Source organism: Monodon monoceros, unplaced genomic scaffold, assembly GCF_005190385.1.
Source record: "Monodon monoceros isolate NGI ecotype Baffin Bay Population unplaced genomic scaffold, NGI_Narwhal_1 Super_Scaffold_3, whole genome shotgun sequence".
Lineage (NCBI taxonomy): Eukaryota > Metazoa > Chordata > Mammalia > Artiodactyla > Monodontidae > Monodon > Monodon monoceros.
In genome coordinates this window covers 91,017,420-91,044,901 of record NW_021703780.1, presented here as the reverse complement: position 1 = coordinate 91,044,901, position 27,482 = coordinate 91,017,420, and the positions used below count along the sequence as shown (strand labels likewise).

Below are 27,482 nucleotides of genomic sequence, written 5' to 3'. Positions count from 1 at the left end.
CATTTTTCCATTAACTCAATAAATATTCACTAAGTGTATATTAAGTGCCAGGTCTTGGCCTAATTTTGCAGATACAATGGTGAACAAATAGGCAGGATCCTTGCCTTCATGAAGCTTTTCACCTAATAGTGTAGCAGGACCATCAATCAAAGGAATTCAGGGCTCGGTAGGGCAGCAGGCTTGTGCTGAGATTGAACACTTGCAAAGAGACTGACAAAGATTATCTCTGACCTGGAATCTATATTCGTGCACAGTTAATATGTAAAACCTTGGTTAAAGCATTGATCTTTTAGCCTCATCACTTGTAAAATGGGTATAGTAATAGATTTCTTGCCAAGGGGTTGTGATGTTAAATGAGAAAATGTGTGAAAGCTCTTGGCAAACTGTAAAATAGCAAGTATGGAAGGACTTAAAATTTTTTTCACCTGTTTTTTTTTATTTGCGATATAGTTGACATATTAGATTAGTTTCAGGTGTACAACAGAATTATTCCCTATTTGTATGTATTGCAAAATGATCACCACGGACTTTCCTTTATATTAAAAAAATTCAAATATAAACTAGAAAGAATAGGACAATAACCACTGAAAAATCCATAAACCAGCTTTAACAATGACCAACGCATGGCCGATTGTGTTTCATCTCTAGCCATCCCCCCCATTCACCATATTTTGAGAAGCAACTCCTTGGCAACAGCATGTCTTTTTATCTATCTATCTATCTATCATCTATTTCAATACATATATCTCAAAGGAAGGGATTCTTTTAAAAAACATACCCACAAATACCATAATCACTCTTAAAAAACTAAAAACAAAATTGACAGTAATTCTTAATTTTATCAAATATCATAACTTGATTTAGTGGCCATATTTCTCTGATTATCCTAAAAAATTTGAGATCAGTAGGTTTGAATCAGTTTTTAGATAAGATTCATATATACTACAATTGTGTGAGTTGTCATATTTAATCTATAGGTCCCCCCTCTTTCTGGTTTTTGTTTTGCCTTTTTTTTCCCCCTGAAGAGATTGGGTCTTATGAAACAGTGGTTCTCAAACTTTAGTGTGCATCAGTATGCTTTAGAATCATCTGGAGAACTTGTTAAACGCACAGATTGATGTGTCCTGTCCCCAGACATTCTGAGTATTGAATTTCTAACAAGTTCCCGGGTGATGCTCATGCTGCTGGTCTGCGACAACACTTTGAGAGCCACAGTAGGGATTTCTCTAACTGTATCCCTTGGTGAGGTGTCCTTCAACACGTTCATCTTCCATTTTCCTGTTAAGGGAAGCTTATTGAATTGCCTGCATTACAGCATAATGGTTTAAAACTCAGGGTTTGAAGGTATGTGTTAGAGACGCAGTGTGGCTGGGTTTCAATCTCGTCTTTTGACATTTATTTGCCTTGTGACCTTGGGCAGATCACTTAATTGTTTTGTGCACTCAACATTCAGGGTCCTTGTGAGGATTAAATGAGATTTCAAAAAATAAAGTGCTCACCTAGTGTATTGCCTGGCACATAACAAATGCTCAATAAACTCGATTATAATTTTTTCAACCTAAAAATAATAATGGGGCGCACAGGCTGCGGAAGGCCAAGACTTTTTGGGTTTTCTTGTTTTCACGTCAGGAGAGCCAAGGAGGAAGGCTCTAAAGGAGAGGTACCTGGAGAGAGGTGGAAAGAGGGCAACTCTTAGGGACACTGAAGTCAGCCTAGGGCTTGGCCCCTTTAAGGAGGGCGGGGCCACGTGACCCAAAGGGTCACATGGCTAGTGGGAAAACATGGCTGCGCCCGCGCTAGGGCCGGCTGGAGGACGAGGCGCCGGGCTCGGTCTCGTTCTCTCTTTGCCTCTGCTCTTGCTGCTGGGCCGGGCGGCGGGGGGCGAAGAGGTCGGGGCCGAGGCGGGCGCGGCGTCCCTCGCGGGCTCGTGCGGTTGTGGCACTCCCCAGCGGCCCGGAGCCCATGGCAGCTCGGCGGCCGCGCACCGATACTCCCGGGAGGCGAACGCCCCGGGCTCGGTAGCCGGAGAGCGACCGTTCCCGCCCACCAAGGTGCTCTCTTGGTTCCCTAACGATGGGTGGGGGGCGCCGGATTCCTCGACAGGGTTGGGATGGGTAAGGCCAGGAGTTGGAGGAAGGCAAGTAAAGATTATAATTACATTGCCAAATCGCGCACTTGCAGATCCAGTTTGATGAGAAGTTCTTCCGCCCTCCGAAACGGGTGGGTCTTGGGGCTCTGCGTAATGCTGAGCATTAGGGAGTTTGGTTTGAGGACAGTTGTCTTTCCTTTTCTTACCTCTTATCTCCTGCTTCCTCGTTCTTGCACCCTGTCTTCTTGATGAGGTTCTCAGAATTTTAAGTCAGATAGATGTGGGTTTAAGTCCTGCGTTCCTCTCATTAATTGTGAAGGAATCAGGACACTGGGTGTCAGTGTCTCTAACCTTGTTGTTTACTTATCTGTAGTCTCTGACAGTAGACTCTGCTTCTTGACGACAAGGACTTGTCTTATTTTTTCTGCTATTCCTAGCACTTTAGTACATGGGAAAGACTAAGTAAACAGTAGTTGTTTTATTACTATCGTTTATCTATACCTTGCACAGTGCCTGAATGTTTTATGTGCTAGGATATGTAAATAATAACATTAATAATAACTATTATTCAGTTCTTAGTTAAAACAAAAAAATTAGTAACTGTTCCTTAGTTCTTACCATTCCAGGTATTTTGCATATTGGTATGGTTGTGAAAACAACTTAGATCTGCTGACTCCCAAAGAAGTTCTTCTTCTTGAATACTAGTACACCCTTTCCAGCTTTTTCTGTCCAAGTTTTTTTTTTTCCTGTGGGTTAATTCTGACCAATTTTCAGGACTTAGGTGAGAGGTAACATGCTTCTGCAGGCCTTACCTGACCTCTTTCCTTCCTTCCCCTTCAGTATTTCCATATGCTGCCGCAGTTGTACCTGTTTGCTCTGACATAACCATTACTGAAGATATTTGTCTGTTGGTGTCTCTCCCCAGCTAGGTTGTGAGAGGGAGGGGAGTCAGGACCATAATTTTGTGACTTGGGTATAGAGTGTTAGGAGGTTGGTAGCTGGACTTCTCATTGTTTCTCCATCCTGTATAATTACTGGCCTTTAAAATGTTTCCTGTTGTTCCTCAGAGGATTCCCTGCATTATTAGTGTTTATCTTTTGTGTGGTGGGGAGCCTTGGTTACAGTTGTAGTGTATGTTGGCCATACTTGATTTTAGTTCCTTTATAACTTGAATGGTAATTGATAATCAATTTCTCCCTCCTCCTGCAGGGAAAGCCCTCTGTTTATCTGCTTTGTAACTAACAGGGGCGCTGTCTTATTTGCATGTACATTGGTCTGTGTCAAACTTTTGCCGAGAACCTTCTGGCCAGTACTGAACATTCCTCATTTTAAATGCTCCAATGTCCTATTGATTCCAGAATGTGATGTACGTATCATTATAAGATATACATTTTTCATCCCTTTAGAGTGGTTTCACGTCCGGACTGAGTATTGTATGGGTCATCTTTGGCCATATCTTGCATTCATTTTATAAAGGAAAAAATATATAATTAATTAATTTATATTTTGTATATGTGCATTTATTTTATGTTTATCTTCCCTTGCACTCAGTTTCTATAATGTTTGGCAGCATCCCAACTTATTAGTAAACTAGCAGTTGCTGAGAACACAGCTCACAAGCCTTCAAGGACTCTTAAACTTAATGCTTGAACCTGAAGTAGACTTCTTGTCAAGACAAAGGACTTCATAGGAGGCTGTTCTTTGTCTCTCTGTTTTTCTTGGTTTTAGATGTTTTAGTTCATGTGCAGATGACTTTGGTCTAATTCTGACACTTAGCCATTTATTCTGAATTCAGGGAGTCCAATATTATGTGAGATACTTGGTCGTAGTGATAACCTTTTATTTTCTTAATTTTCTTTCTTTTTTTAAATAAAAGGATTATTTTTGAGCAGTTTTAGGTTCACAACAAAATTGAGAGGAAGGTAAAGAGATTTCCCATATACCTACTGCCCCACCACAGGCATAGCCTTGCCCATTATCAACATCCTCCACCACCGTGGTACATTTGTTACAATTGATAAACCTACACCAACATATCATAATCACCCAAAGTCTATACAGTTGACCCTTGAAAAACATGTGGGTTAGGGGTACTGGCCCCCTGCGTGGTCAAAAATCCTAGTATAACTTTACAGTTGGCCTTCCGTACCTGTGGTTCTGCGTTCCAGGGTTCAACAAAGTGCAGGTCATGTAGTACTGAAGTATGTATCTATTGAAAAAATCTACGTATAAGTTGACCCTCGCAGTTCAAATCCGTGTTGTTCAGGAGTCAACTGTAATTTACATTAGGGTTCACTGTTGGTGTTGGAACATTTTATAGGTTTGGACTAATGTACAGCGACATATGTCCATCACTATAGTATCATACAGAATATTTTTATTGCCCTAAGGATCTTCTGTGCTCTGCCTCTTCATCCCTCTCCCTCCTCCCAAGTGGCAACCACTGATCTTTTTACTGTCTCCGTAAGTTTTGCCTTTTCCAGAATGTCTTATAGTTGGAACCATACAGTATGTAGGCTCTTCAGATTGGCTTCCATCACTTAGTAATATTTATTTAAGTTTCCTCTGTGTCTTTTCATAGCTTGATAGTTCATTTATTTTTCATGCTGAATAATAATGTATTGTCTGGATGTACCACAGTTTATCCATTCACCTACCGAAAGGCATCTTGCTTGTTTCTGAGTTTTGGCAATTATGAATAAAGCTGCTATAAAAATCTGGGTGCACGTTTTTTGTGTGGACATAAAATTTTCAACACCTTTGGGTAAATACCAAGGAATGTGATTGTTGGATCATATAGCAAGAGTATGCTTAGTTTTGTAAGAAACCACCAAACTGTCTTCCAAAGCGTCTGTACCGTTGTGCGTTCCTACTAGCAATGCATGAGAATTCCTGTTGCTCCACACCCTTGTCAGCATTTGGTGTTGTCAGTGTTTCAGATTTTGGCCATTCTAAGGTGTGTAATGGTATCTTGTTTTAATTTTGCTTTTTTTGGTTGACATGCTGAGCATCTTTGCCACCTGTACATCTTCTTTGGAAGGTCCTTGGCCCATTTTTAATTGTATTGTTTGTTTTCTTATTGTTGAGTTTTAAGAATTGTTTATTTTGGATGACAGTCCTTTATCAGATGTGTCATCAGCAACTATTTTCTCCCAGTCTGTTGCTTGTCTTCTCAGTCTCTTGACATTGTCTTTTGAAGAGTGGTCTCTGTCTAGATTCTTTTTTTTTGCACGTGGATGTCCAGTTGTACCAGCATTTGTTGAAGAGACTGCCTTAGCTCCATTGTATTGTCTTTGCTCCTTTGTCAAAGATCATTTGATTATATTTATGGAGGTCTATTTCTGGTCCCTCTCTGCTGTTCCATTAATATGTTTGGGTGTTCTTTAACTAATACATGTCTTGGCTACTGTAGTTTTATAGTAAGTTGCATAGTGTCTTTCCTCCAACTTTGTTTTTCTCATCAATATTGTGTTGGTTCTTCTGGGTCTTTTGCCTCTCCATATAAACTTGAGTATCATATTGTTGATATCGATCAAATAACTTGCTGGGATTTGGATTGAGGTTGTACTGAATCTATTTTTGTTTTCCGTTTATTTAGTTTAATTCAATAAATACTTATTTGGTACACGTATTATGTAAGACTCTGTCCTGTGTTCTGGGCTTATAGAAAAGAAAGACCTATGCCCTACCCTCAAGGCATTGACTTGTTGGTAGACCCCTCTCTGTCTCTCTCTCTGTCTCTCTCTCTCTGCCTCTCTCTCTCTGTCTCTCTCTCTGTCTGTCTGTCTGTCTGTCTCTCTCACACACACACACACACACACACACAAAATCACAGCTATATGCAAGCATCATTTTTCTATAGTGACAGTCCTATAAGAGGAGTATGTACAAAGTACTTGGAGAGGAAGAAAGGATTCTTGTTTCCTGGACAAGTCAGGAAGTGCTCAAAGAAAAAACCACATTAGGCTAGGCCTTGGAGGAGACATTTTCAGGAGTTGGGGGTGGAAGGGCAGATTGAAGGACATTGCGAGAAGGAGAATAGCATGGGTACAAATGAAGCATTGTACAAGTGCATGGTGTGTTCTGGGATATGTAAGTAGTTTAAGGTTTCTGGGGGTGACATTTTCACCCTTTTTAATGTAACACTTTTTAGGTGTGAGTCTTTTTTAAAAAATATTTTAATCAATTTAATGAACACTTGCCAAGTGCTATTTACAGAGAAGTAAATAGCACTGGGCTTTATCCTCAAGGAATTTAGGTTTCACTAGAAAGTTATGTCAGTAAGAATTGTCTGGGAAACAATATAGATATTTTCAAATTTTACTTAACTTCCCTCTGGTTAAAAAATATACAATGGTCCTTGAGAAAACTATTCTAACAATGTTCTGTACAGCTTATTATTTTATAAAAAGGTATCAAAATGTTTTAATCTCCATGTATCTTTTAAAAGAGTTGTTTGAAAAGGCTTTGAAGATCATGAGACGATAAAATTGTACGTGGTATCTCTGTATATGTGGGTAAAGTCAGTCAATTTCCGGTCTGAGGATGGTTTGATCGGGTAATGCTTACCCAGGTGTCAAGACACGATTGAATACCATCTCTTCTATGACCCCTTTCCTCCAGGAAGAAGTGGTGTTTCTATCCTCTAAATTCTCATAGCATTTTGTCAATGTCTGATGGAAACTTGTATATTTTCTGTAAAGTAGTGTTATTTGTGTAATTGTCTGATATCTCTTTCTACACGGGAAGCAATTTTTTAGACCTATTTTAATGTCTGTATCCTCCAAGCGCTTTACACATTTAGGCGTCGTGTAACAATTTCTGGAAAGATCTTTTACCTTTTTTTGTTGGTTACAATATTGAGAAACTGCCAGGGGAATTAAGGGTATGAGTTACTTTTTAAAGAAACCTTTGGAAAGCAGTCTTTTTGCTGTATCTTATCCTCCCCCAGGATTCTGTGAGATATTATCCCCCACTTTACAGATGTGACAACTGAGGCTGAATAGAATCATGAAATCCCAGGGCTTGAAGGAACTTTAATGCCATTTCATCTATGATTAGTGTCAGTAGAGTGACAGGATGATATAGGTAGGTAAGCCCTGCATAGATAGATAAGACAGCAGTTTGTGGGCAGATCCAGGGAGCTTGCTTCTCTTGTTATTCACCCAGCTTTCTGCGGAGCCTTTACCTTTTTACTTAGGTTTGAGGAGAGGAAAGAAGGAAAAAGAAGTGCTACACAAAAGAGTTGCCTATAAACTTATTTCATTTTTGTGTGTAAAACAAAAGTCCCACAGAAGCAAGTGAAAGAAAAGATTCTTAAAACTAGCTTAGTAGGCTCATAAAGAAGTGTGGGTAGGGACATTTATGGGCTCTCATGGCTGGGAAGTCCACATGCAGGTATGGTCCCAGACACAGCTGGATGCAGGGCCTCAGGCAGCATCTCCAGACCTCTCTTTTTGGCTCTCTCTTGGCAGCTCCTCTTTCTTCTATGTTGGCTTCATTTTTAGGTAGTATTCCTTCTAATGATCAAAGAGCTGGAAGAGAAAGAGAGTTTTCTTTCCCTCATAGCTCCAGCAAAAGTTCTGAGATTAACTTTGATTGGGTCGTGGGCCTATCCCTGATTACATCTCTGTGGTCAAAAGAATGTGGTAATTGGCTAGGCCTGAGTCATGGGGCAGGGGCGGTGTGTGTGTCTGTGTGTGGGGAGTGGGGGGCATGCAGCAGTGTCATCCAGCTCCACCTGAGACATGTACTTAGTTGAAGAAGTGGTTTTCAAAGAGATGTCACTTGCTCTTACAAGAACAGGAGGGAATGGGTGCCAGGCGGGGAAAAATCATAGATGTCCACTGCACCTGGCCAGAGTGTGTAGCTCAAATATGGTCCTAGTGATAAGAGAGTTGCTTTGACTTCACCTGTCCTTTTGGCTTGCTTGGCAGTGGCAGAAACTGATGTGCCAGAAGGGGTTTTAACTTACCTCCAAGGAGGAATGGATTGTTTGAATCTGGACCTTCATGAAGACTTGATCAAAATGGTTCTTTGTATTTGGTTTAGGAGTGTGAGACCTGATGCTCTGGATTTCACTAGAACGACATTCTACATTTGTAGGACAGAGACTTCATCAGTGAAAATTGGGAATTATGATACAGTCAGAGCCATGCAGGCTATTTTTATCTATAGCCTCCAGAATGGAAACTTGGCTTATTCATTGCTGGCTATCTCTGATGGTTAATGAAAGAAAAAAAAAATTAGACCAGGAGTCCACAGTGGAAGTTGTGATTGTATTAGCATTGTTGGTGCTCACCTTGTGGGAGAGTGGGATGAAAAACTGAGATAATTGTAAAACTTCATTGGGAACAATGGGCACAGTTTCCTATAGGCCTTGTGTTTGCACCTTGGGATGAACAGCCGTTCTCAGAAAAGGACCTACTTGTGTGCTGCTGGAAAGCTTTTTTTTTTTTCTTAAAGTCCTTTAGGAAACATGAAACCTTTTATTAGATCATTTTAATAATCATTTTAAGCTTTCGTCTGCAGGCTTCTATTATTTTTCTGCTTCTTTGCAGAGCTGCTTGAAATTCTGACTTCTCATCTCGACTGAGGAATCTTGTGTCCCAGATGCTTGGAGAATAATGAGAATAATGTGTGAACCTAGTTCAGTCTTTGAGCAGAGCCTCTTAAACAGGTTTCAGTGTGATGCAGGCATGCTATCCATGTCTGGGATGGTGTTATAAAAGAAAGAGAATTTTTATAATTAGGAATAATTCAAATGATACATTTTTCATTGTATCCGTGATGTCACTCTTTCAGTCAACGAAGTTTCTTCATCCATCCATCCCCCCCACTCCCTTCCTTCCTTCCTTCCTTCCTTGCTTCCTTCTTTCCTTCCTTCCGTGAATTATGCACCGTACTAGGAGCTGGGGACATAGAAGTGAAAACTTTATTTCTGGTCCCCAAGGAGCCTGGGATCTAGGGCAGGTAAAAACAAGCCATTAAAGTATGTACAGTGTGTGTCAGTTGTTTAGAGAGGTGTTTATCAGAGGATCCCAAATGAGGGGGATATGCCCAGCCAGCAGAGGGAAATGAAGGCAGGAAAGGCCTTGTGTAGGAGGTGATCGTTGAGCATTGATGTTGTTCACAAGAGATGAAGTGCAGGTGGAGTACAGGGTGAGAGAGGTGGGGAGAGATTAGGCTCTGATGCTGAGATATTTAACCCTCAAAGGTGCTGGGGATCCCTGAAGAGTTTAAGTAGGAAAGTGGTATAATCAGATTGACACTTTATTGTTTGTTATTTTGAATAGAGTACATGGTTTTAAAATTACAAAAAAAATTCTGTAGAAGGGTGTATAGTGAAAAATTTTCCACTTATGTAATAACCTTCCCCTCAGACAACCACTGCATGAGTTTCTTGAATACCTTCCCAGAGCCGTGTTCTGCAAATGTAAGCAAATACAAAAAAATATGTGAATCTATGTTCTCCTGCCCACCTTCTTTTCACGCAAATGATAACACACCATGCTTTCTAGAGTGCACCTTGCTTTGTTCACTTTCCTCTTCATCGTGGTGAGATCTCTCCATATCAATATATTAAAAGTGTCTTTTTATTCCTGTTGTTTTCCTTCTTTTCCTTTTCTTGTGGCTGCCTAATTTTCCATTTTCTGGGTGGCCCACAATTTAGTTAATCATTCCAATATTGAAAAATATTTAGGTTGTTTCCGGTCTTTTTCTGTTCCAAGCAGAGCCTCAGTAAGTTGTGTGGGATACAGAAGACAGATATTTTGAAAAGTTCAGTAGGGGCTTAAATACTTGTATGAATGATTGAAAGGAAGGTTGATGGCTTAGAGAGGAGCCGGAAGAAATGTGAAGGGATGAGACTGGAGGCAAGGAGACAATTGTGAGGCTGCAGCGTTAATCGCGGAAAAGAAAAGGGGAGAGGACAGAGGGATATATATTTAGGATACCCAGTAAAACTGGATGACCGCTGTAATGTTGGATTTCCCAAGTGATGCTGAGGATGGACCTGTGTTTCTTAACTGAAAATTTTCAGTGTGATCCTCAGATCTTATGTTTAGTGCTAGGAAAACATGTGAACAAAGCAGCCTCAGTCGCTGCCCTCTTGGTGTTTAGAGGTTATGTGAAACAGTAGATAGGAACAATTAGAGTTTTAATAAGGTGTTAAATAAGGACAAGACATGGTCCTTTAGTAAACCTTTTAGATTTTCCATTTCAATGATTTAAGTCTTTTCCATTATCATTGGGAACCTAGATTCACTCAGTGGGTTTTTAAATATATTATATATGGGGACTTACCTGGTGGTCCAGTGGTTAAGACTGCGCTTCCACTGCAGGGGGCGCGGGTTGCCCTGGTCGGGGAACTAAGATCCCACATGCCGTGTGGCCAAAAAAAAAAAAAAAAAGTTAAAAAAAAAAATTGTATTTGGCATTTTTATATTTGCTTTTTAAAATAATTTAAAAGAAATATGGACATAATAAAGGACAAAAATGCACAAATGTATAAAGAAGTGGAATATTCTCCCTGCCTCTGCACTGCAGCCGTTAGCAGCTTGGTGACTGTTGCTCCAGACCTGTTTCCATGGCGTGTGCAGATGTGTATTATGTAGCGTTTTTCCTAAAGAAATCACTACCCTAAAGAATTTTCACTTCTTTTTGTGACTAATCATTCATTGGAGTACGCCATGATTTCACTTACTTCACAGTGGCTTTCGTGGCGGAGGTTGGCTCGCTGTTGGGTGCTTACTGTGTGCTGGCGCTCTACACTTGACCCAGGTTCACTCTGGCGGTGACGGCCTGACTTCCCGTGTTTCCCCTTTTGCTGCAGATGGTCCCCATCCCTGCCGGAGTATTTACAATGGGCACAGATGATCCTCAGATAAAGCAGGATGGGGAAGCACCTGCGAGGAGAGTTGCTATTGATGCCTTTTACATGGATGCCTATGAAGTCAGTAATGCTGAATTTGAGAAGTTTGTGAACTCAACTGGCTATTTGACAGAGGTAATGGGGTTGGAATGGGGAGGAAGAACTTTATCAGTTGACCGCTTTTTCCTATGTGCCCAGTGCTGTGACAGGCATTTTCTGTATATTTCATGTAATTTTTGTTCTCATAGCAACCCAGTGAGGCAGCTTATTTTTCAGGTGGCGAACTGGGGATTAGCAAAGTGATTTGCCCCAAGTCCCACAGCTGGTTAGTGGCGGAGCTGGGATTCAGGCCTGGCCAGTGTGACCCCAGGAGCTGTCTTCTTAACCGTTATGCTCTAGTGTGTCAGTGCTTTAATCTTCCAAAGAGCGTCACTGTCCTCTCAGGCTTTTTGAGATGATAGCATGTAAAGTAAGGCCACTTCTCCCTCTCAAAAAATTATAGTTTGGATGTTCCAGAAGCATTGCATAATTCATAAGTAATAGATGCAGAAGTGCAGCTTTTCATTTTTGTGGTTTTATTCCAGTGCCTGACGACTCATAAGCTTTCCTTTGGCAGTTCCAGGCTTTATCCTGTGGTCACTGAATCACAGAGCAAGGTTCTGCAAGTGGATGTTTGTCCTAAACTGGAATAGGAAGAGAGAGGCTTTCTAGTTTATGAAAGTTTCTGTGAGTGTCTAAAATATCCTTGTTATGTAGGTTTCCCATTTTTTTCTTACCAAAGGACTCTACCCTATCCTTGCCTTCAGTTTGTGGAGTCCCTGTCCTTGTTTTTGTTTTTTTCCAGGCCAGAACATCTTCCTTTCTTTAAAAAAAAAATTTCAGAGCGAATGCTGAAAGCAAAACAGCATCCAAATTTGGTTTTGCATTTCTTTGGAATTTCTTAAAATATACAAAGTAGTTGTCTTTTTGTACCTATTTGTAGTAAGAAGTTGCTGTTCCTTTTGTTTCATGAGGATACTCTCAGGTCAGGTTCCTCAGTAGTCTGATGAAGTTAGAAGTGGGCTTCTAAGGCAAGAAGCTTCCCTTAGACTAGGGTTCCCATCAAGACTAGATAGAATAAGCAGAGTTTAGGGCATCTAGGAGCATGGATGGGGAAATACTGCATCTGGATTTCTATTACCCTCTAACTAAAGTTCAGCATTTCCTTCAGTTAGGAATAGACAACATACCACAGTAGTGGCAGCAGTGCCTATGACTTTATCACCAATAGAAATCACAGACATTTTGTATCCCATTATTGTTGTTGCAGAGATCATAAAATATTGTTTGTATTCATCCTCACTTTAGAAATGATAATTATGAGACCTGCCACTAGATCTTATTTAATGTATTATTTATACATATTTATATTTAATGTATAGATATACACATATATGTATATGTTACTATAGCACAAATTTGTTATACTAATATTTCGATATAACTAGTTTTCTTTGTAATTGTATTGATTTTATTTTATACACTTAAACATTTCATTCTGAGAAGGAGATCCTTAAGCTTCACCATACTGCCAAAGGGGTCCAGGGCACAAAAAGGGTTAAAACCCCTGCTTTGGATAAAATACTTCATATTATTATGGCATTCATGTTTCTTTTCTTCCATTTCTCCAACTTCATTTTATATCACATTTCCCTTGCTCACCATGTTCTAGCCCTGCTGTTCTTGTTTCTATTCCTTGCAGACTTGACACTCTTTCCCATCTTGGGGGTGCAGCACATACTTTCCCCCTGCTTGGAATTTCCTGACCCCGTTGCCTGTCCCCCTTTTGCGTGGCTGGCTCCTTCTCATTCTCGAGTCATCTCAGCTTAAATATCCCTCTCAGGGAGGCTTCCTCTGCCCACCCTATCAAAAGGAGGCTTCTCTCTATACTCTCTGCCTTACAGGGTCAAGTAAAGTTGTAATTATATTCTTCCTTTCTTTGTTTGGCTTGACTTTTGTTTGTGGCCCCATACGTGAGTGCTCTAAGGACAGAGACCATGCCTCTGTAATATTGACCTTGTATCTCTGTCATTTAGTCCAAAGCCAGGCATCTGATAGGTGTTTGGTACATGTTGTTGAGTGAAGGAATGGTCTGGGTTCTCAGGCATGGTGATGCCACAAGGGAATACAGAAATAAGAGCTGGGGTGGAGAAAAGATGATGAGCTCTAATCAGCAAAAGGAGTTTGAGGTGCTCATAAGGCTGGAAATACAGGGATCTAGTAGGCCGTTAATATCACGTGGTGAGGAGAGGAGAGGACTGGAGGTGGAGATATGAGCATCATTTGAAATGCCGGTGGTGGTTAAAATCATGGGATTTCAAGAGTTTGTCCAGCAGCAGGTCGGTGTATCTCATCGTGTGATCTCTTAGACCACCTGTATTAGAATCACCAGCTTATCTGTTCACACGGGCAGGTTCCTTGGCCTCACCCCAGACCTACATAATCAGAACCTCTGGGCTTGGGGAGCAGTGCTGTGTAGCTATAACAAGCTGGCCAGGTGGTCTCAACTGCACAAAGGCTGAGGGCTACTGCTGTAGAGTAAGAAGAGCAGAGAGCCAGGGCAGAGTGCTGGGGAGCAACAGTGTCTAAGGGGCAAGAAGAAGAGCCCATCTATTTCAGGAGATGAGAAGGAGTGTGAAATGGAGGAAGAAAACTAGAAGAGTAGAATCATGGAGACCAAGAGACTACATTGGGTGTTTCCAGAACTGGGGTCATATGCAACAAAGAAAACCAGGTAGATATGGACTTGAGACAGTAATGGTAAATAAAAATGATTAAAATACAGATTTCCATCTGGTGCTTGAATTGGCCACTTGAGATGTATAAGCACAGTGGACACCTCAGTGGAGTGTGTCAGAATATCAACAAACAGTGCCATTTACTTCTTTTAGCTAGGTTCCAGGAGCAGAACAAAGGACAAAGGTTGATTATGTAATCTGACATGTAAAGAATCCTGTTATTTTCCAAAGTCATTTGTAATACTTGGGGAGATGTGTTTCCATCAGCAGAAACAACCACAGTCTCAATAGCTAATCTCTTCCAGTCTGCATTCTTATCAGCTAAATGAGCCTTAAATAAAAATGGTCTCTCTAAGTGACAGTAACCTGTTTTAACAGGAAGCCACATGCTTTTAGGTCATTTCTGAATCCTTTGGGAGGTTATAAGACAAATCTAAGTTCATTTGGACAAGAAAAACCCCTTTAGTAGCGTACAGAGAAAATGGCACATGTGAAATATGTTACTACAACCTTTTCTGGATTTTTATTTCCTTCCTTTCCTTTAGGCTGAGAAGTTTGGTGACTCCTTTGTCTTTGAAGGCATGTTGAGTGAGCAAGTGAAGTCTGATATCCAACAGGCAGTAAGTAATGTTTAAACAGGCTCTCATATTTCTCTATTGCTCATTGGAAAGGGCTTGGGTGAAAAATCCAAACTACCAGCCCCCCCACCCCCCCAAAAATAAACGCCTCACCATTTTCCTGCTATAGATTTGCCCGTAGAACAGGCCTATGGGATCAGGGCACCGTATCTTGAGGAAAGTGGCACAAACCTGGGACAGTATCTGAAGTGTTAGGTCTGACGTGAGCTTCTGTCTTGTGCACCTGAGTATAAGTGGAGCTCAGCTGGGCTTTAGACACTTCTGGGTTTCTTTTGCTCTTAGCCATTTCTAGAATGGAGGGTTAAATGTGCATGTTTTTTACTTCTATTCTTAAAGTCTTGGTTTCATCAGGTTCTGGTATGGAGAAAGAGCTTCCTATTTAAACATTCCTGAATTCACTTGATCAGAGTAGTAGTTATGAAAGGGGCCCTTTGCTGTGGATGTACACAGGAAATTGAACCCAGGACCTGGTCCTTACCATCGAGGGTGTACCTTCTCTCATAAAGGGGTCCAGGGAAATCATGGAGACTGGACTAGGTCTCCATAAGCCCCTGTGTGGTGAGTGGAACTTGGGATTTCTGTTCCAGACATTTTAGTTGGCTTGTGTATATTTGAGAATTTGTCCACTCAAATGTCTCATGAGAAAGCAAAATATACAAGGAAAGGAGTATGGGTAAGCTGGGAAGCTGAGGGTTTGCAAAACAAGGATGACTGAGGACACAGAAGAAGCAGGAGGTGGGAAGAGAGGAAAGGAAGTATGAGGTAGAAGATGAGGTAGAAGCAGATTTGCTCTCAAGTCATTTATAGGAGAGTCAGGCCACTTTTATGTATGTATTTTAGAAAAATGTTTTAAAAACATGACTGAATTCCATCTGAATTTCAGAGCTTTCTTTGCTTGCTACAAGTTTATATTATAAGTCTATTATATAACCTGATTACCCCCACCTTTTTTTTAAAGGGCTTTGAGGTCAGATTGGCTTAGTGTTGATGAGCCAGTAGCTCAGGATGTGGTGCCTTGTTTTATGGTGGAGAGTTCAGCTGGGGGAGGGCCTTTGCATTTATTTTTGTAATTTGTGCTTTCGGATACCAGGCCTCCTGTCACTTGAGAACCTCTGAGCCCATTAGGCATAAAGGCAGAGGCAGAGGATTACTGGGCTCTGACGGTGCCCTCTTAAGTCCATAGTGAAGTGTGTGTGCTGGTAACTAGGATGAAGATAAGCAGCTCTTACCGGGTCGTAGTGTTGGTCTCTCGCTTAAATGCTCATAATGGAAAAGCAGACCTTTTAAGCATGTTTAGAAAGGGTTGGAACAAGTGAAATGAATCTGTTGGTGATCTGAGAGAGCTAAGTTTTTGTTTTTAGGGCTTGGCCTACCCTAATGCACCAGACCTGTTTTTAACCCAGTGTTTCCAGAAGTGTAGGATAGGAGATGGTCCATGAGGTGACTTGAAGTGAAGCAGGTGACTTAAGCTGGTACATGGCCAAACGTAAGAGAATCCTGAATCACATTGTCTCAGGGCTCTTTCAAGGCCTGATTAAGTTGAGAAGAAAGTCTCATTTGAGCGCTGGCCTGTCACTAACACTCAGCGGCACTTGTTAATCTCCTTTTTAACACAGAAAATAGGCCTCAGAACCTTCCTCAGGCTTCAGTGGCTGGCTGGAATTTAATAATATGGTTTATGTTTGTGTACATTTTTTTTTTTTTAAACATCTTTATTGGGGTATAATTGCTTTACAATGGTGTGTTAGTTTCTGCTTTATAACAAAGTGAATCAGTTATACATATACATATGTTCCCATATGTCTTCCCTCTTGCGTCTCCCTCCCTCCCACTCTCCCTATCCCACCCCTCCAGGCTGTCACAAAGCACCGAGCTAATATCCCTGTGCCTTGCGGCTGCTTCCCCCTAGCTATCTACCTTACTACGTTTGTTAGTGTGTATATGTCCATGACTCTCTCTCGCCCTGTCAAAGCTCACCCTTCCCCCTCCCCATATCCTCAAGTCCGTTCTCCAGTAGGTCTGCGTCTTTATTCCTGTCTTACCCCTAGGTTCTTCATGACATTTTTTTCCCCCTTAAATTCCATATATATGTGTTAGCATACGGTATTTGTCTTTTTCTTTCTGACTTACTTCACTCTGTATGACAGACTCTAGGTCTATCCATCTCATTACAAATAGCTCAATTTCATTTCTTTTTAAGGCTGAGTAATATTCCATTGTATATATGTGCCACATCTTCTTTATCCATTCATCCGATGATGGGCGCTTAGGTTGTTTCCATCTCCGGGCTATTGTAAATAGAGCTGCAATGAACATTTTGGTACATGACTCTTTTTGAATTTTGGTTTTCTCAGGGTATATGCCCAGTAGTGGGATTGCTGGGTCATATAGTAATTCTATTTGTAGTTTTTTAAGGAACCTCCATACTGTTCTCCATAGCGGCTGAACCAATTCACATTCCCACCAGCAGTGCAAGAGTGTTCCCTTTTCTCCACACCCTCTCCAGCATTTATTGTTTCTAGATTTTTTGATGATGGCCATTCTGACTGGTGTGAGATGATATCTCATTGTAGTTTTGATTTGCATTTCTCTAATGATTAATGATGTTGAGCATTCTTTCATGTGTTTGTTGGCAGTCTGTATATCTTCTTTGGAGAAATGTCTATTTAGGTCTTCTGCCCATTTTTGGATTGGGTTGTTTGTTTTTTTGTTATTGAGCTGCATGAGCTGCTTGTAAATTTTGGAGATTAATCCTTTGTCAGTTGCTTCATCTGCAAATATTTTCTCCCATTCTGAGGGTTGTCTTTTGGTCTTGATTATGGTTTCCTTTGCTGTGCAAAAGCTGTTTGTGTACATTTTATTTATTTACTTTTAAAATTTTTATTGGAGTATGGTTGCCTTACAATGTTGTGTTAGTTTCTGCTGTACAGCAAAGTGAATCAGCTACACGTATACATATATCCCCTCTTTTTTGGATTTCCTTCCTATTTAGATCTCCACACAGCATTGAGTAGAGCTCCCTGTGCTATGCAGTAGGTTATCATTAGTTATCTATTTTATACATAGTAGTGTATATATGTCAATCCCAATCTCCCAATTCATCCCACCCTCCCTTTCCCCTCTTGGTGTCCATATGTTTGTTCCCTACATCCGTGTCTCTATTTCTGTTTTGCAAATAGGTTCATCTGTATGTACATTTTAAATGTGATTATTTTATAAGATTGTTTACTTTCACATAGTTGTTTTAGATGTTTACTATCGTGTAATTATTTTAAATGTTTCATATAATTATTTAAAATAAATGGCATTATTTTAAATGTCATAAATGTTCTCTTACGATAGGTAACACTAGTGATATAACTTTTCCTTATTAGAAAAAGGCTTTTTATTGTAAAAGAAAAGTCAAATACAGAACATCGCGCAAAGCAAATGTGTAGCTTTACTGTGTTATTTTTAAACAAACATGATCGTAACCTTCCCTTAAGTCAAGAATTAGGATTTTGCTCCCTGCCCCAGTGATCCCATCCATGAGCCACATTCTTATCATCACCCCCTCTGTCCCTGAAGTAGCCACTGTCTTGCTTTTTAAAGTAGATGCTTCCCTGCATTTCTTTATAGTAATATTGCCAGGTATGCATCTCAAGACTACCAATGTTTATTCTTGTCTATTTAAAGGAAATTTGTGTCTTTTAAGACTCTTTTAATCAATGGATTTCCCTTCCATTACTCTGCTCCTCCCCAGCCCCTGGCCCTTGCCCCCCTTTTTTTCCCTAACAATTTATCTGTGGAAGAATCCAGGTTGTTTTAGCGGTAGGCTTTCCCACAGTCTGAATTTTGCTGTCTGCACTGTCCCAGTACAGCTCACCTGTCCTCTCTGTCCTGCAAGTTGGTAGCTGGATCGCCAGGCCTGATCAGACTCATGTTTGGACCCTATGGCAAGACCTCAGATAGTGACGTGTTCTTTCACTACGAGGCACCTAATGTCTTCTTCTCCCTCTTTTTGTGATGTTACCTGCTGTTAGTGCTCAGTGCCTAGACCCATTAATTCACTGGGAGTGGGAAGATTCTGATAATCTAATAGGTTTTTTTTCATTTATTAATTGAGATACTTTTATAAAGAGATGGTTGCCTCGTCTGCTATTTTCTTTTTTTTTTTAAGTGACCAATTAGGTTTCTTTTAAAAAAAATTAAACATTTAAAGAATATTGTAAATTACATGCAGTTGTAAGAAATAATACAGAGATCCTGTGCACCTTCCCCCCAGTTTCCTTCAATGATAACATCTTGTGTAACTATAGTACAGCTTTACAACCAGGAAACTGACACAACCCACTTACCTTTGTCTGGTTTTAGCAGTTTTATATGTATTCATTTGTATGTGTGTATTTAGTTGTATGCAGTTTTATCACAAATGTAGATTTGTATAATCACCAGATTAAAAAATTATCTTCATGAACCTATGGATTTAAAAATATTTTATGGGTTTTATTCACTTGGAATCATGATACCTTTTGAATGTCAAAGTTTCCTATTTTGGGGTATTGAGTGCCTCTTTAAGTTCTTGTGAGTTCTTTTTTCCTTCTCTTTTTAAAACAGCTTTATTGAGATATTTATTATCCCACAGAATTCACCATTTAAGTGCACAATTTATTCAGCTTTTTCTGGTGCATTTATAGAGTCGTGCAGCCGTCACCACCATCCCAGTGCAAAACATATCCACCAGCCCAAAAGGAACCATGTGCCCATTTGCAGTCCCTCCTCATTCCCACCCCGAGCCTTAAGCAACTGTCCTGAGTCCTTTTGGAGTAACCCTAGTCGTCTTTCAGTGCTTCCTTGCTTTCTATAATGACCCCCTGACCTGGAATCAGCCATTTATTTAAGAAACACTAGCACCTTTTAGTAGAAAATAGTATTCCAGGACCCTGTCTAGGTTCTAGGTGTGCTCATTGCCTAAGGTTGGTCATTGTTTCTAGGCCTCTTCAGTGGGCAGAGCTATGATAAAATGCTCTATGAGTTCATACCGATGTTTCTAGGTTAGGGTTTATAACTTAGCCTGTTTTTGTATTACATGTATCTCCTTCCTTCCACATCAAGGATCCTGGTTCTCAAGGACACAGGGGATGATAGAATCAGAATAACCTATAATTACTCATTTATTTTATCCCAGCTCTTATACATGGTAGTCTCAAAATAACAAGACTAATGCTACCATCACCAATGGAATTACTGAGACCAGGTCAAAAAAAAAAAATAGCTTTTACATTTGCATTTCCTGTTTCTCTCCCAGTTTTAAAATTGTCGTACTATTTCTGTATTATCAGAGCATGTGTCCATTACATAGAGTACTCACTTCCACAAGTAACTATATGTTTAATGCTTTCTATGTTCAATGTCTCTCTAGTCATTTGGATTAATGAAGCTTTTTCTCTTCTAGATTCTTAAGGAAATGGTCTTGGGGACAGTATTGCCTAGTTTTTGCATATTGTTGACAGTTTGTTATTGCCCGTTAGACTTTAAAGTCAGTTCTGCTGGATATGAAATCTGGTTCACTTTTGTTTTTCTTGAGTATCTTATATATGTTATTTTGTTTTCTCTTGGAATAGGCATTACTGTTGAAAGTCTGATGATAGTCAAATTTTCTTTCCCTTGAAAGCTACTTGTTGTTTCTGCCTAGATACCGAAGGATTTTTTTTTTCTTTTTCTTTAGTATCTAGTGATTTTACCAGAATATATCTTGGTGTTTCTTTGTGGGTCAGTATTCTCAGGTATGGGGTGTGTTCTTTTAATATGTAGCTTCAAAAATTTTTTTTCTAATTTCAGGAAATTTTTCTTAAAGTTTTTGCTATTTTTTTCTGTGCCCTTACTTTTTTTTTCTTCTTTAGGAATTCTTAAGATATCTGTTTGTAGGATTCATTTTCAGTGTTTATCACTTTTGAATATTTCTCTTTTTTTTAAATTAAATTCTTCCTTTTCATCTTCTTTGTCCCTTAAGTATTCTTGTATTCATTTCTGAACTGACTTTTTCTTTTGTTTTAGTTGTTTCTTGAGTTCTCTACCTCATCTGAGTTTGCTGATTCTGATTTATTCTCAGGAATCATTTTCTTAATTCCGCTGACCTCATTTTTTTTTTTTTTTTTTTTTTTTTTTTACGGTACGCGGGCCTCTCACCGCTGTGGCCTCTCCCGCCGCGGAGCACAGGCTCCGGACGCGCAGGCCCAGCGGCCACGGCCCACGGGCCCAGCCACTCTGTGGCATATGGGATCCTCCCGGACCGGGGCACGAACCCGCGTCCCCTGCATCGGCAGGCGGACCCTCAACCACTGCGCCACCAGGGAAGCCCCCTGACCTCATTTTGAAATGGCCTGCTGCAGGCTTATTTTGAGCATGACTTAACCTTTAGAAGGAGGCGTGGCCCAGGGTAGCTTCTGTAACTTCACAGAACTCTTTCTTCAGTTGTACTCACATAGGCTTAAAAAGTATGGCCTCCTGGAACTTCCCTGGTCGTCCAGTGGTTAAGACTCCGTGCTTCCACTGCAGGGGGCACAAGTTCGATCCCTGGTTGGGGAACTAAGATCCCACATGCCCTGCGTCCAAAAAAAAAAAAAAGTCCTCCTGCTTCCTCAGATTGCCGGCATCTCTCCCCCTCCACTCCTTCTCCTTTTCTCTCTTGTCCCTTGTTTTCTGGAGTTTGATTTCATGCTCTGAGGTTTCTCCTTGGTGAGGGTCTCTTTTCTGGAAGGGAACCCTGGCAGGTCAGTGTAAAGAATTCATAGGGCAAGACTGTTCGAAGGCCTTTATACTCTCTCACTGTGGGCCCCTTACATACACTCACCAGCAGAGTGGGCAGAATTCCTCCCCGTTTTCAGTGCTTTCTCACACTGTAATTCTCTGCTTTCCAGTGATACCCATTGGCTACTTTGGGATTTTCCTCGTCACATCTCTGATGACTTGCTGTTTCTTCTGCTTTCTCCTGCCCAGCCATAGGCATCATGCAGGTTGTATGGCTATTGGCAGTTTTTCCTCACCTACTTGTATTCTGGCTTTGATTAAGTACCCTGTCACATAGATTGGCTCTGCATGTTGTTCTTGGGTTTTTGGTGTTGTTTTCCAGTGGTTATCTAGTTGTTCTGTCTTGTTTTTTTTTGTTTTTTGTTTTTTCCGTACGCGGGCCTCTCACTGTTGTGGCCTCTCCCGTTGCGGAGCACAGGCTCCGGACACGCAGACTCAGCGGCCATGGCTCACGGACCCAGCCGCTCCGTGGCATGTGGGATCTTCCCGGACCGGGACACGAACCCGTGTCCCCTGCATCGGCAGGCGGACTCTCAACCACTGCGTCACCAGGGAAGCCCTGTTTTTTAATGTATACAGTTTTGAGGCAAAACATGGATCTGGCTCTCAGGGTTTGCTTGTAAAGATAAACTGTGAATTTAATGGTTAAAAATAGAGTACATGTGCATGCTGGAATTTTCTTATTCGTGATTATTCTTTGGATGCTGAATTTGAAACAGGGTCTTAAAAGCTATAGATATCAAATCCTAGAAAGGATTAAGGTTGTCGTGTTGTTGATTTTGTTGGTTTGGGGGTATTTTACCCTAGAAAAATTATTGTTGAAAAGGATGGTATTTAAAATATTTAATTTCTAAAAAGTATGTTTCATTTTTTTACTTGTGTCATTAATGTATCTCATAAATCTTTGACAGAGGAATGGCTGTGGGGTGGGAGAAAACAGTTCCTCTTGATGGGAGCCTGAGAAACAATGATCACCTATTGGTTTGTAATTTGGTACTTTCAAAGTTGTTAACAGTTTAAGGAAACAAATTCCTGAATAAGTGTCCTCCATAAAGGAGGATGGGAGGCTATTTTGAGATGTTATTTTCAACTGAAAGCCAATTTCAGCGAGGATTCAGAATTACCAAGGCTGCTGCTTCTTTTTCTTCTTTTTTGAGTAAAAAAAAAAAACAATGTGTAAAAAAACAATGTGTCTTCTGCCTAAAGGACATCCTTTGGTAAATGTTTTTGTCATTAATTGTCTTAAAATATCTTTATTTTGCTTCATTACTGAAAGATATTTTCACCAAGTAAAAATTTTAGGTTGGCAGTTATTTCCTGTCAGTACACCATAGGGCTTATTTCACTGTCTTCTGGCTTTTGTTGTTGCCATTCAAAAGTCAGCCGTCAGGAACATCTCTTGCTCTTCCCCTGTAGGTGATTGGACTCTGCCTGCTTTTAAAACTGTCTCCTGTCTTTGTTATTCTACAGTGTCACTATGGTATGTCTAGGTGTTGATTTCTTTCATTTTTCCTGCTTGAGTTTTATTGGGCTTCCTGGGTCTCAGGAGTGGTGTTTTTAAAACAAATCTGGATTATTCTTTTTTTTTTTTTTTAATTTATTTTTTAGGCCACACCAAGTGGCATGTGGGATCTTAGTTCCCTGACCAGGGATCGAACCTGTGCCCCCTGCAGTGGAAGTGCAGAGTCCTAACCACTGGACCACCTGGGAATTCCCTGGATTATTCTTTTTTTGGGGGGAGGGAGAAAAGAATGTTGTCTTTTTTTTTATTTTTATTTTTATACAGCAGGTTCTTATTACTCATCAGTTTTATACACATCAGTGTATACATGTCAATCCCAATCGCCCAATTCATCACACCACGACCCTCACCCCCCTGCAGCTTTCCCCCCGTGGTGTCCATATGTTTGTTCTCTACATCTGTGTCTCAATTTCTGCCCCGAAAACTGGTTCATCTGTACCATTTTTCAAGGTTCCACATATATGCGTTAATATACGATATTTGTTTTTCTCTTTCTGACTTACTTCACTCTGTATGACAGTTTCTAGATCCATCCACGTCTCTACACATTACCCAATTTCATTCCTTTTTATGGCTGAGTAATATTCCATTGTATATATGTACCACATCTTCTTTATCCATTCATCTGTCGAGGGGCATTTAGGTTGCTTCCATGACCTGGCTATTGTACATAGTGCTGCAATGAACATTGGGGTTCATGTGTTTTTGAATTATGGTCTTCTGTGGGTATATGCCCAGTAGTGGGATTGCTGGATCATATGGTAATTCTATTTTTAGTTTTTTAAGGAACCCTCCACCCTGTTCTCCATAGTGGCTGTATCAGTTTACATTCACACCAACAGTGCAAGAGGGTACCCTTTTCTCCACACGCTCTCCAGCATTTGTTGTTTGTAGATTTTCTAATGAAGCCCATTCTAACTAGTATAAGGTGATACCTCATTGTAGTTTTGATTTGCATTTCTCTAATAATTAGTGATGTTGAGCAGCTTTTCATGTGCTTCTTGGCCATCTGTATGTCTTCTGTGGAGAAATGTCTATTTAGGCCTTCTGCCCATTTTTTGATTGGGTTGTTTGTTTTTTTAATATCGAGCTGCATGAGCTGTTTATATATTTTGGAGATTAATCCTTTGCCCATTGATTCGTTTGCAAATATTTTCTCCCATTCTGAGGGTTGTCTTTTCATCTTGTTTATGGTTTCCTTTGCTGTGCAAAAGCTTTGAAGTTTCATTAGGTCCTATTTGTTTATTTTTGTTTTTATTTTCATTACTCTAGGAGGTGGATCAAAAAAGATCTTGCTGTGATTTATGTCAAAGAGTGTTCTGCCTATGTTTTCCTCTAAGAGTTTTATAGTGTCCAGTCTTACATTTATGTCTCTAATCCATTTTGAGTTTATTTTTGTGTATGGTGTTAGGGAGTGTCTAATTTCATTCTTTTACATGTAGCTGTCCAGTTTTCCCAGCACCACTTATTGAAGAGACTGTCTTTTCTCCATTTTATATCTTTGCCTCCTTTGTCATAGATTAGTTTACCATATGTGCGTGGGTTTATCTCTGGGCTTTCCATCTTGTTCCATTGATCTGTGTTTCTGTTTTTGTGCCAGTACCATATTGTCTTGATTACTGTAGCTTTGTAGTATAGTCTGAACTCAGGGAGTCTTATTCCTCCGGCTCCGTTTTTTTCCCTAAAGACTGCTTTGGCTATTCGGGGTCTTTTGTCTCTTCATACAAATTTTAAGATTTTTTCTTCTAGTTCCGTAAAAAATGCCATTGGTAATTTGATAGGGATTGCATTGAATCTGTACATTGCTTTGCGTAGTATAGTCATTTTCACAATATTGATTCTTCCAATCCAAGAACATGGTATATCTCTGCATCTGTTGGTATCATCTTTAATTTCTTTCATCAGTGTCCTATAGTTTTCTGCATACAGGTCTTTTGTCTCCCTAGGTAGCTTTATTCCTAGGTATTTTGTTCTTTTTGTTGCAATGGTAAATGGGAGTGTTGCCTTAATTTCCCTTTCAGATATTTCATCATTAGTGTATAGGAATGCAGGAGATTTCTATGCATTAATTTTGTATCCTTCAACTTTACTGAATTCACTGATTAGCTGTAGTAGTTTTCTGGTGGCATCTTTAGGATTCTCTATGTATAGTATTGTGTCATCTGCAAACAGTGACAGTTTTACTTCTTCTTTTCCAATTTGTATTCCTTTTATTTCTTTTACTTTTCTGATTGCCATGGCTAGGACTTCCAAAACTATGTTGAATAATAGTGGTGAGAGTGGACATCCTTGTCCTGTTCCTGATCTCACAGGAAATGCTTTCAGTCTTTCACCATTGAGAATGATGTTTGCCATGGGTTTGTCATATATGGCCTTTATTATGTTGAGGTAGATTCCCTCTACGCCCACTTTCTGGAGAGTTTTTATCATAAATGGGTGTTGAATTTTGTCAAAAGCTTTTTCTGCATCTATTGAGATGGCCAAATGGTTTTTATTCTTCAATTTGTTAATATGGTGTATCACATTGATTGATTTGCGTATATTGAAGAATGCTTGCATTCCTGGGATAAATCCCGCTTGATCATGGTGTATGATCCTTTTAATGTGTTGTTGGATTCTGTTTGCTAGTATTTTGTTGAGGATTTTTGCATCTATATTCATGAGTGATATTGGTCTGTAATTTTCTTTTTTTGTAGTATCTTTGTGTGGTTTTGGTATCAGCGTGATGGTGGCCTCATAGAATGAGTTTGGGAGTGTTCCTTCCTCTGCAATTTTTTGGAAGAGTTTGAGAAGGGTGGGTGTTAGCTCTTCTCTAAATGTTTGGTAGAATTCGCCTGTGAAGCCATCTGGTCCTGGACTTTTGTTTGCTGGAAGACTTTTAATCACAGTTTCAATTTCATTACTTGTGATTGGTCTGTTCATATTTTCTATTTCTTCCTGGTTCAGTCTTGGAAGGTTATACCTTTCTAAGAATTTGTCCATTTCTTCCAGGTTGTCCATTTTATTGGCATAGAGTTGCTTGTAGTAGTCTCTTAGGATGCTTTGTATTTCTGCGGTGTCTGTTGTAACTTCTTTTTCATTTCTGATTTTACTGATTTGAGTCCTCTCCCTCTTTTTCTTGATGAGTCTGGCTAATGGTTTATCAATTTTCTTTATCTTCTCAAAGAACCAGCTTTTAGTTTTATTGATCTTTGCTATTGTTTTCTTTGTTTCTATTTCATTTATTTTTGCTCTGATCTTTATGATTTCTTTCCTTCTGCTAACTTTGGGTTTTGTTTGTCCTTCTTTCTCTAGTTCCTTTAAGTGCAAGGTTAGATTATTTCTTTGAGATTTTTCTTGGTTCTTGAGGGAGGCTTGTACAGCTATAAACTTTCCTCTTAGAACTGCTTTTGCTGAATCCCGTAGGTTTTGGAATGTCGTGTTTTCATTGTCATTTGTTTCTAGGTATTTTTTGATTTCCTCTTTGATTTCTTCAGTGATCTCTTGGTTATTTAGTAACATAGTGTTTAGCCTCCATGTGTTTGTGTTTTTTACATTTTTTCCCCTATGATTCATTTCTAATCTCATAGCGTTGTGGTCAGACAGATGGTTGATATGATTTCAATTTTCTTAAATTTACTGAGGCTTGATTTGTGACCCAAGATGGGATCTATCCTGGAGAATGTTCTGTGCGCACTTGAGAAGGAAGTGTAATCTGCTGTTTTTGGATGGAATATCCTATAAATATCAATTAAATCTATCTGGTCTATTGTGTCATGTAAAGCTTCTGTTTCCTTATTTATTTTCATTTTGGATGATCTGTCCATTGGTGTAAGTGAGGTGTTAAAGTCCCCCACTATTATTGTGTTACTGTTGATTTCCTCTTTTATAGCTGTTAGCCGTTGCCTTATGTATTCAGGTTCTCCTATGTTGGGTGCATATATATTTATAATTGTTATATCTTCTTCTTGGATTGATCCCCTGATCATTTTGTAGTAGCCTTCCTTGTCTCTTGTAACATTCTTTATTTTAAAGTCTATTTTTTCTGATATGAGTATTGCTACTTGAGCTTTCTTTTGATTTCCATTTGCATGGAATATCTTTTTCCATCCCCTCACTTTCAGTCTGTATGTGTCCCTAGGTCTGAAGTGGGTCTCTTGTAGACAGCATATATATGGGTCTTGTTTTTGTATCCATTCAGCAAGCCTGTGTCTTTTGGTTGGAGCATTTAATCCATTCACGTTTAAGGTAATTATCAATATGTATGTTCCTATTACCATTTTCTTAATTGTTTTGCATTTGTTTTTGTAGGTTGTTTTCTTCTCTTCTGTTTCCCACTTAGAGAAGTTCCTTTAGCTTTTGTTGTAGAGCTGGTTTGGTGGTGCTGAATTATCTTAGCTTTTGCTTGTCTGTAAAGCTTTTGATTTCTCCATCGAATCTGAATGAGATCCTTGCTGGGTAGAGTAATCTTGGTTGTAGGTTCTAACATATCATCACTTTAAGTATATCATGCTACCCCCTTCTGGCTTATAGAGTTTCTGCTGAGAAATCAGCTGTTAACCTTATGGGAGTTCCCTTGTATTTTATTTGTCCTTTTTCCTTTGCTGCTTTCAGTAATTTTTCTTTGTCTTTAATTTTTGCCAATTACATTACTATGTGTCTTGGCGTGTTTCTCCTTGGGTTTATCCTGTATGGGACTCACTGCGCTTCCTGGACTTGGGTGGCTATTTCCTTTCCCATGTTAGGGAAGTTTTCAACTATAATCTCTTCAAATATTTTCTTGGGTCCTTTCTCTCTCTTCTCCTTCTGGGACTCC

At 39.8% G+C, this 27,482-nt stretch overlaps 1 protein-coding gene and 1 non-coding gene across 2 annotated transcripts in view; one reads left to right on the top strand and one right to left on the bottom strand.

The window, feature by feature from the left end:
• Positions 1-1,756: 1,756 nt before the first annotated feature.
• The window catches only part of SUMF1 (sulfatase modifying factor 1), a 112,855-nt gene continuing 87,129 nt past the window's right edge, over positions 1,757-27,482 (top strand). Inside the window, exons 1-3 of the mRNA XM_029242995.1 lie at positions 1,757-2,051; positions 10,923-11,096; positions 14,284-14,358. Coding sequence (XP_029098828.1) covers positions 1,782-2,051; positions 10,923-11,096; positions 14,284-14,358 — 519 coding nt within the window. The 5' untranslated portion in view covers positions 1,757-1,781. The remainder of the gene's footprint in view (positions 2,052-10,922; positions 11,097-14,283; positions 14,359-27,482) is intronic.
• TRNAG-UCC lies at positions 22,803-22,875 on the bottom strand. The gene has a single exon. It is a non-coding gene; the product is annotated as a tRNA-Gly (tRNA).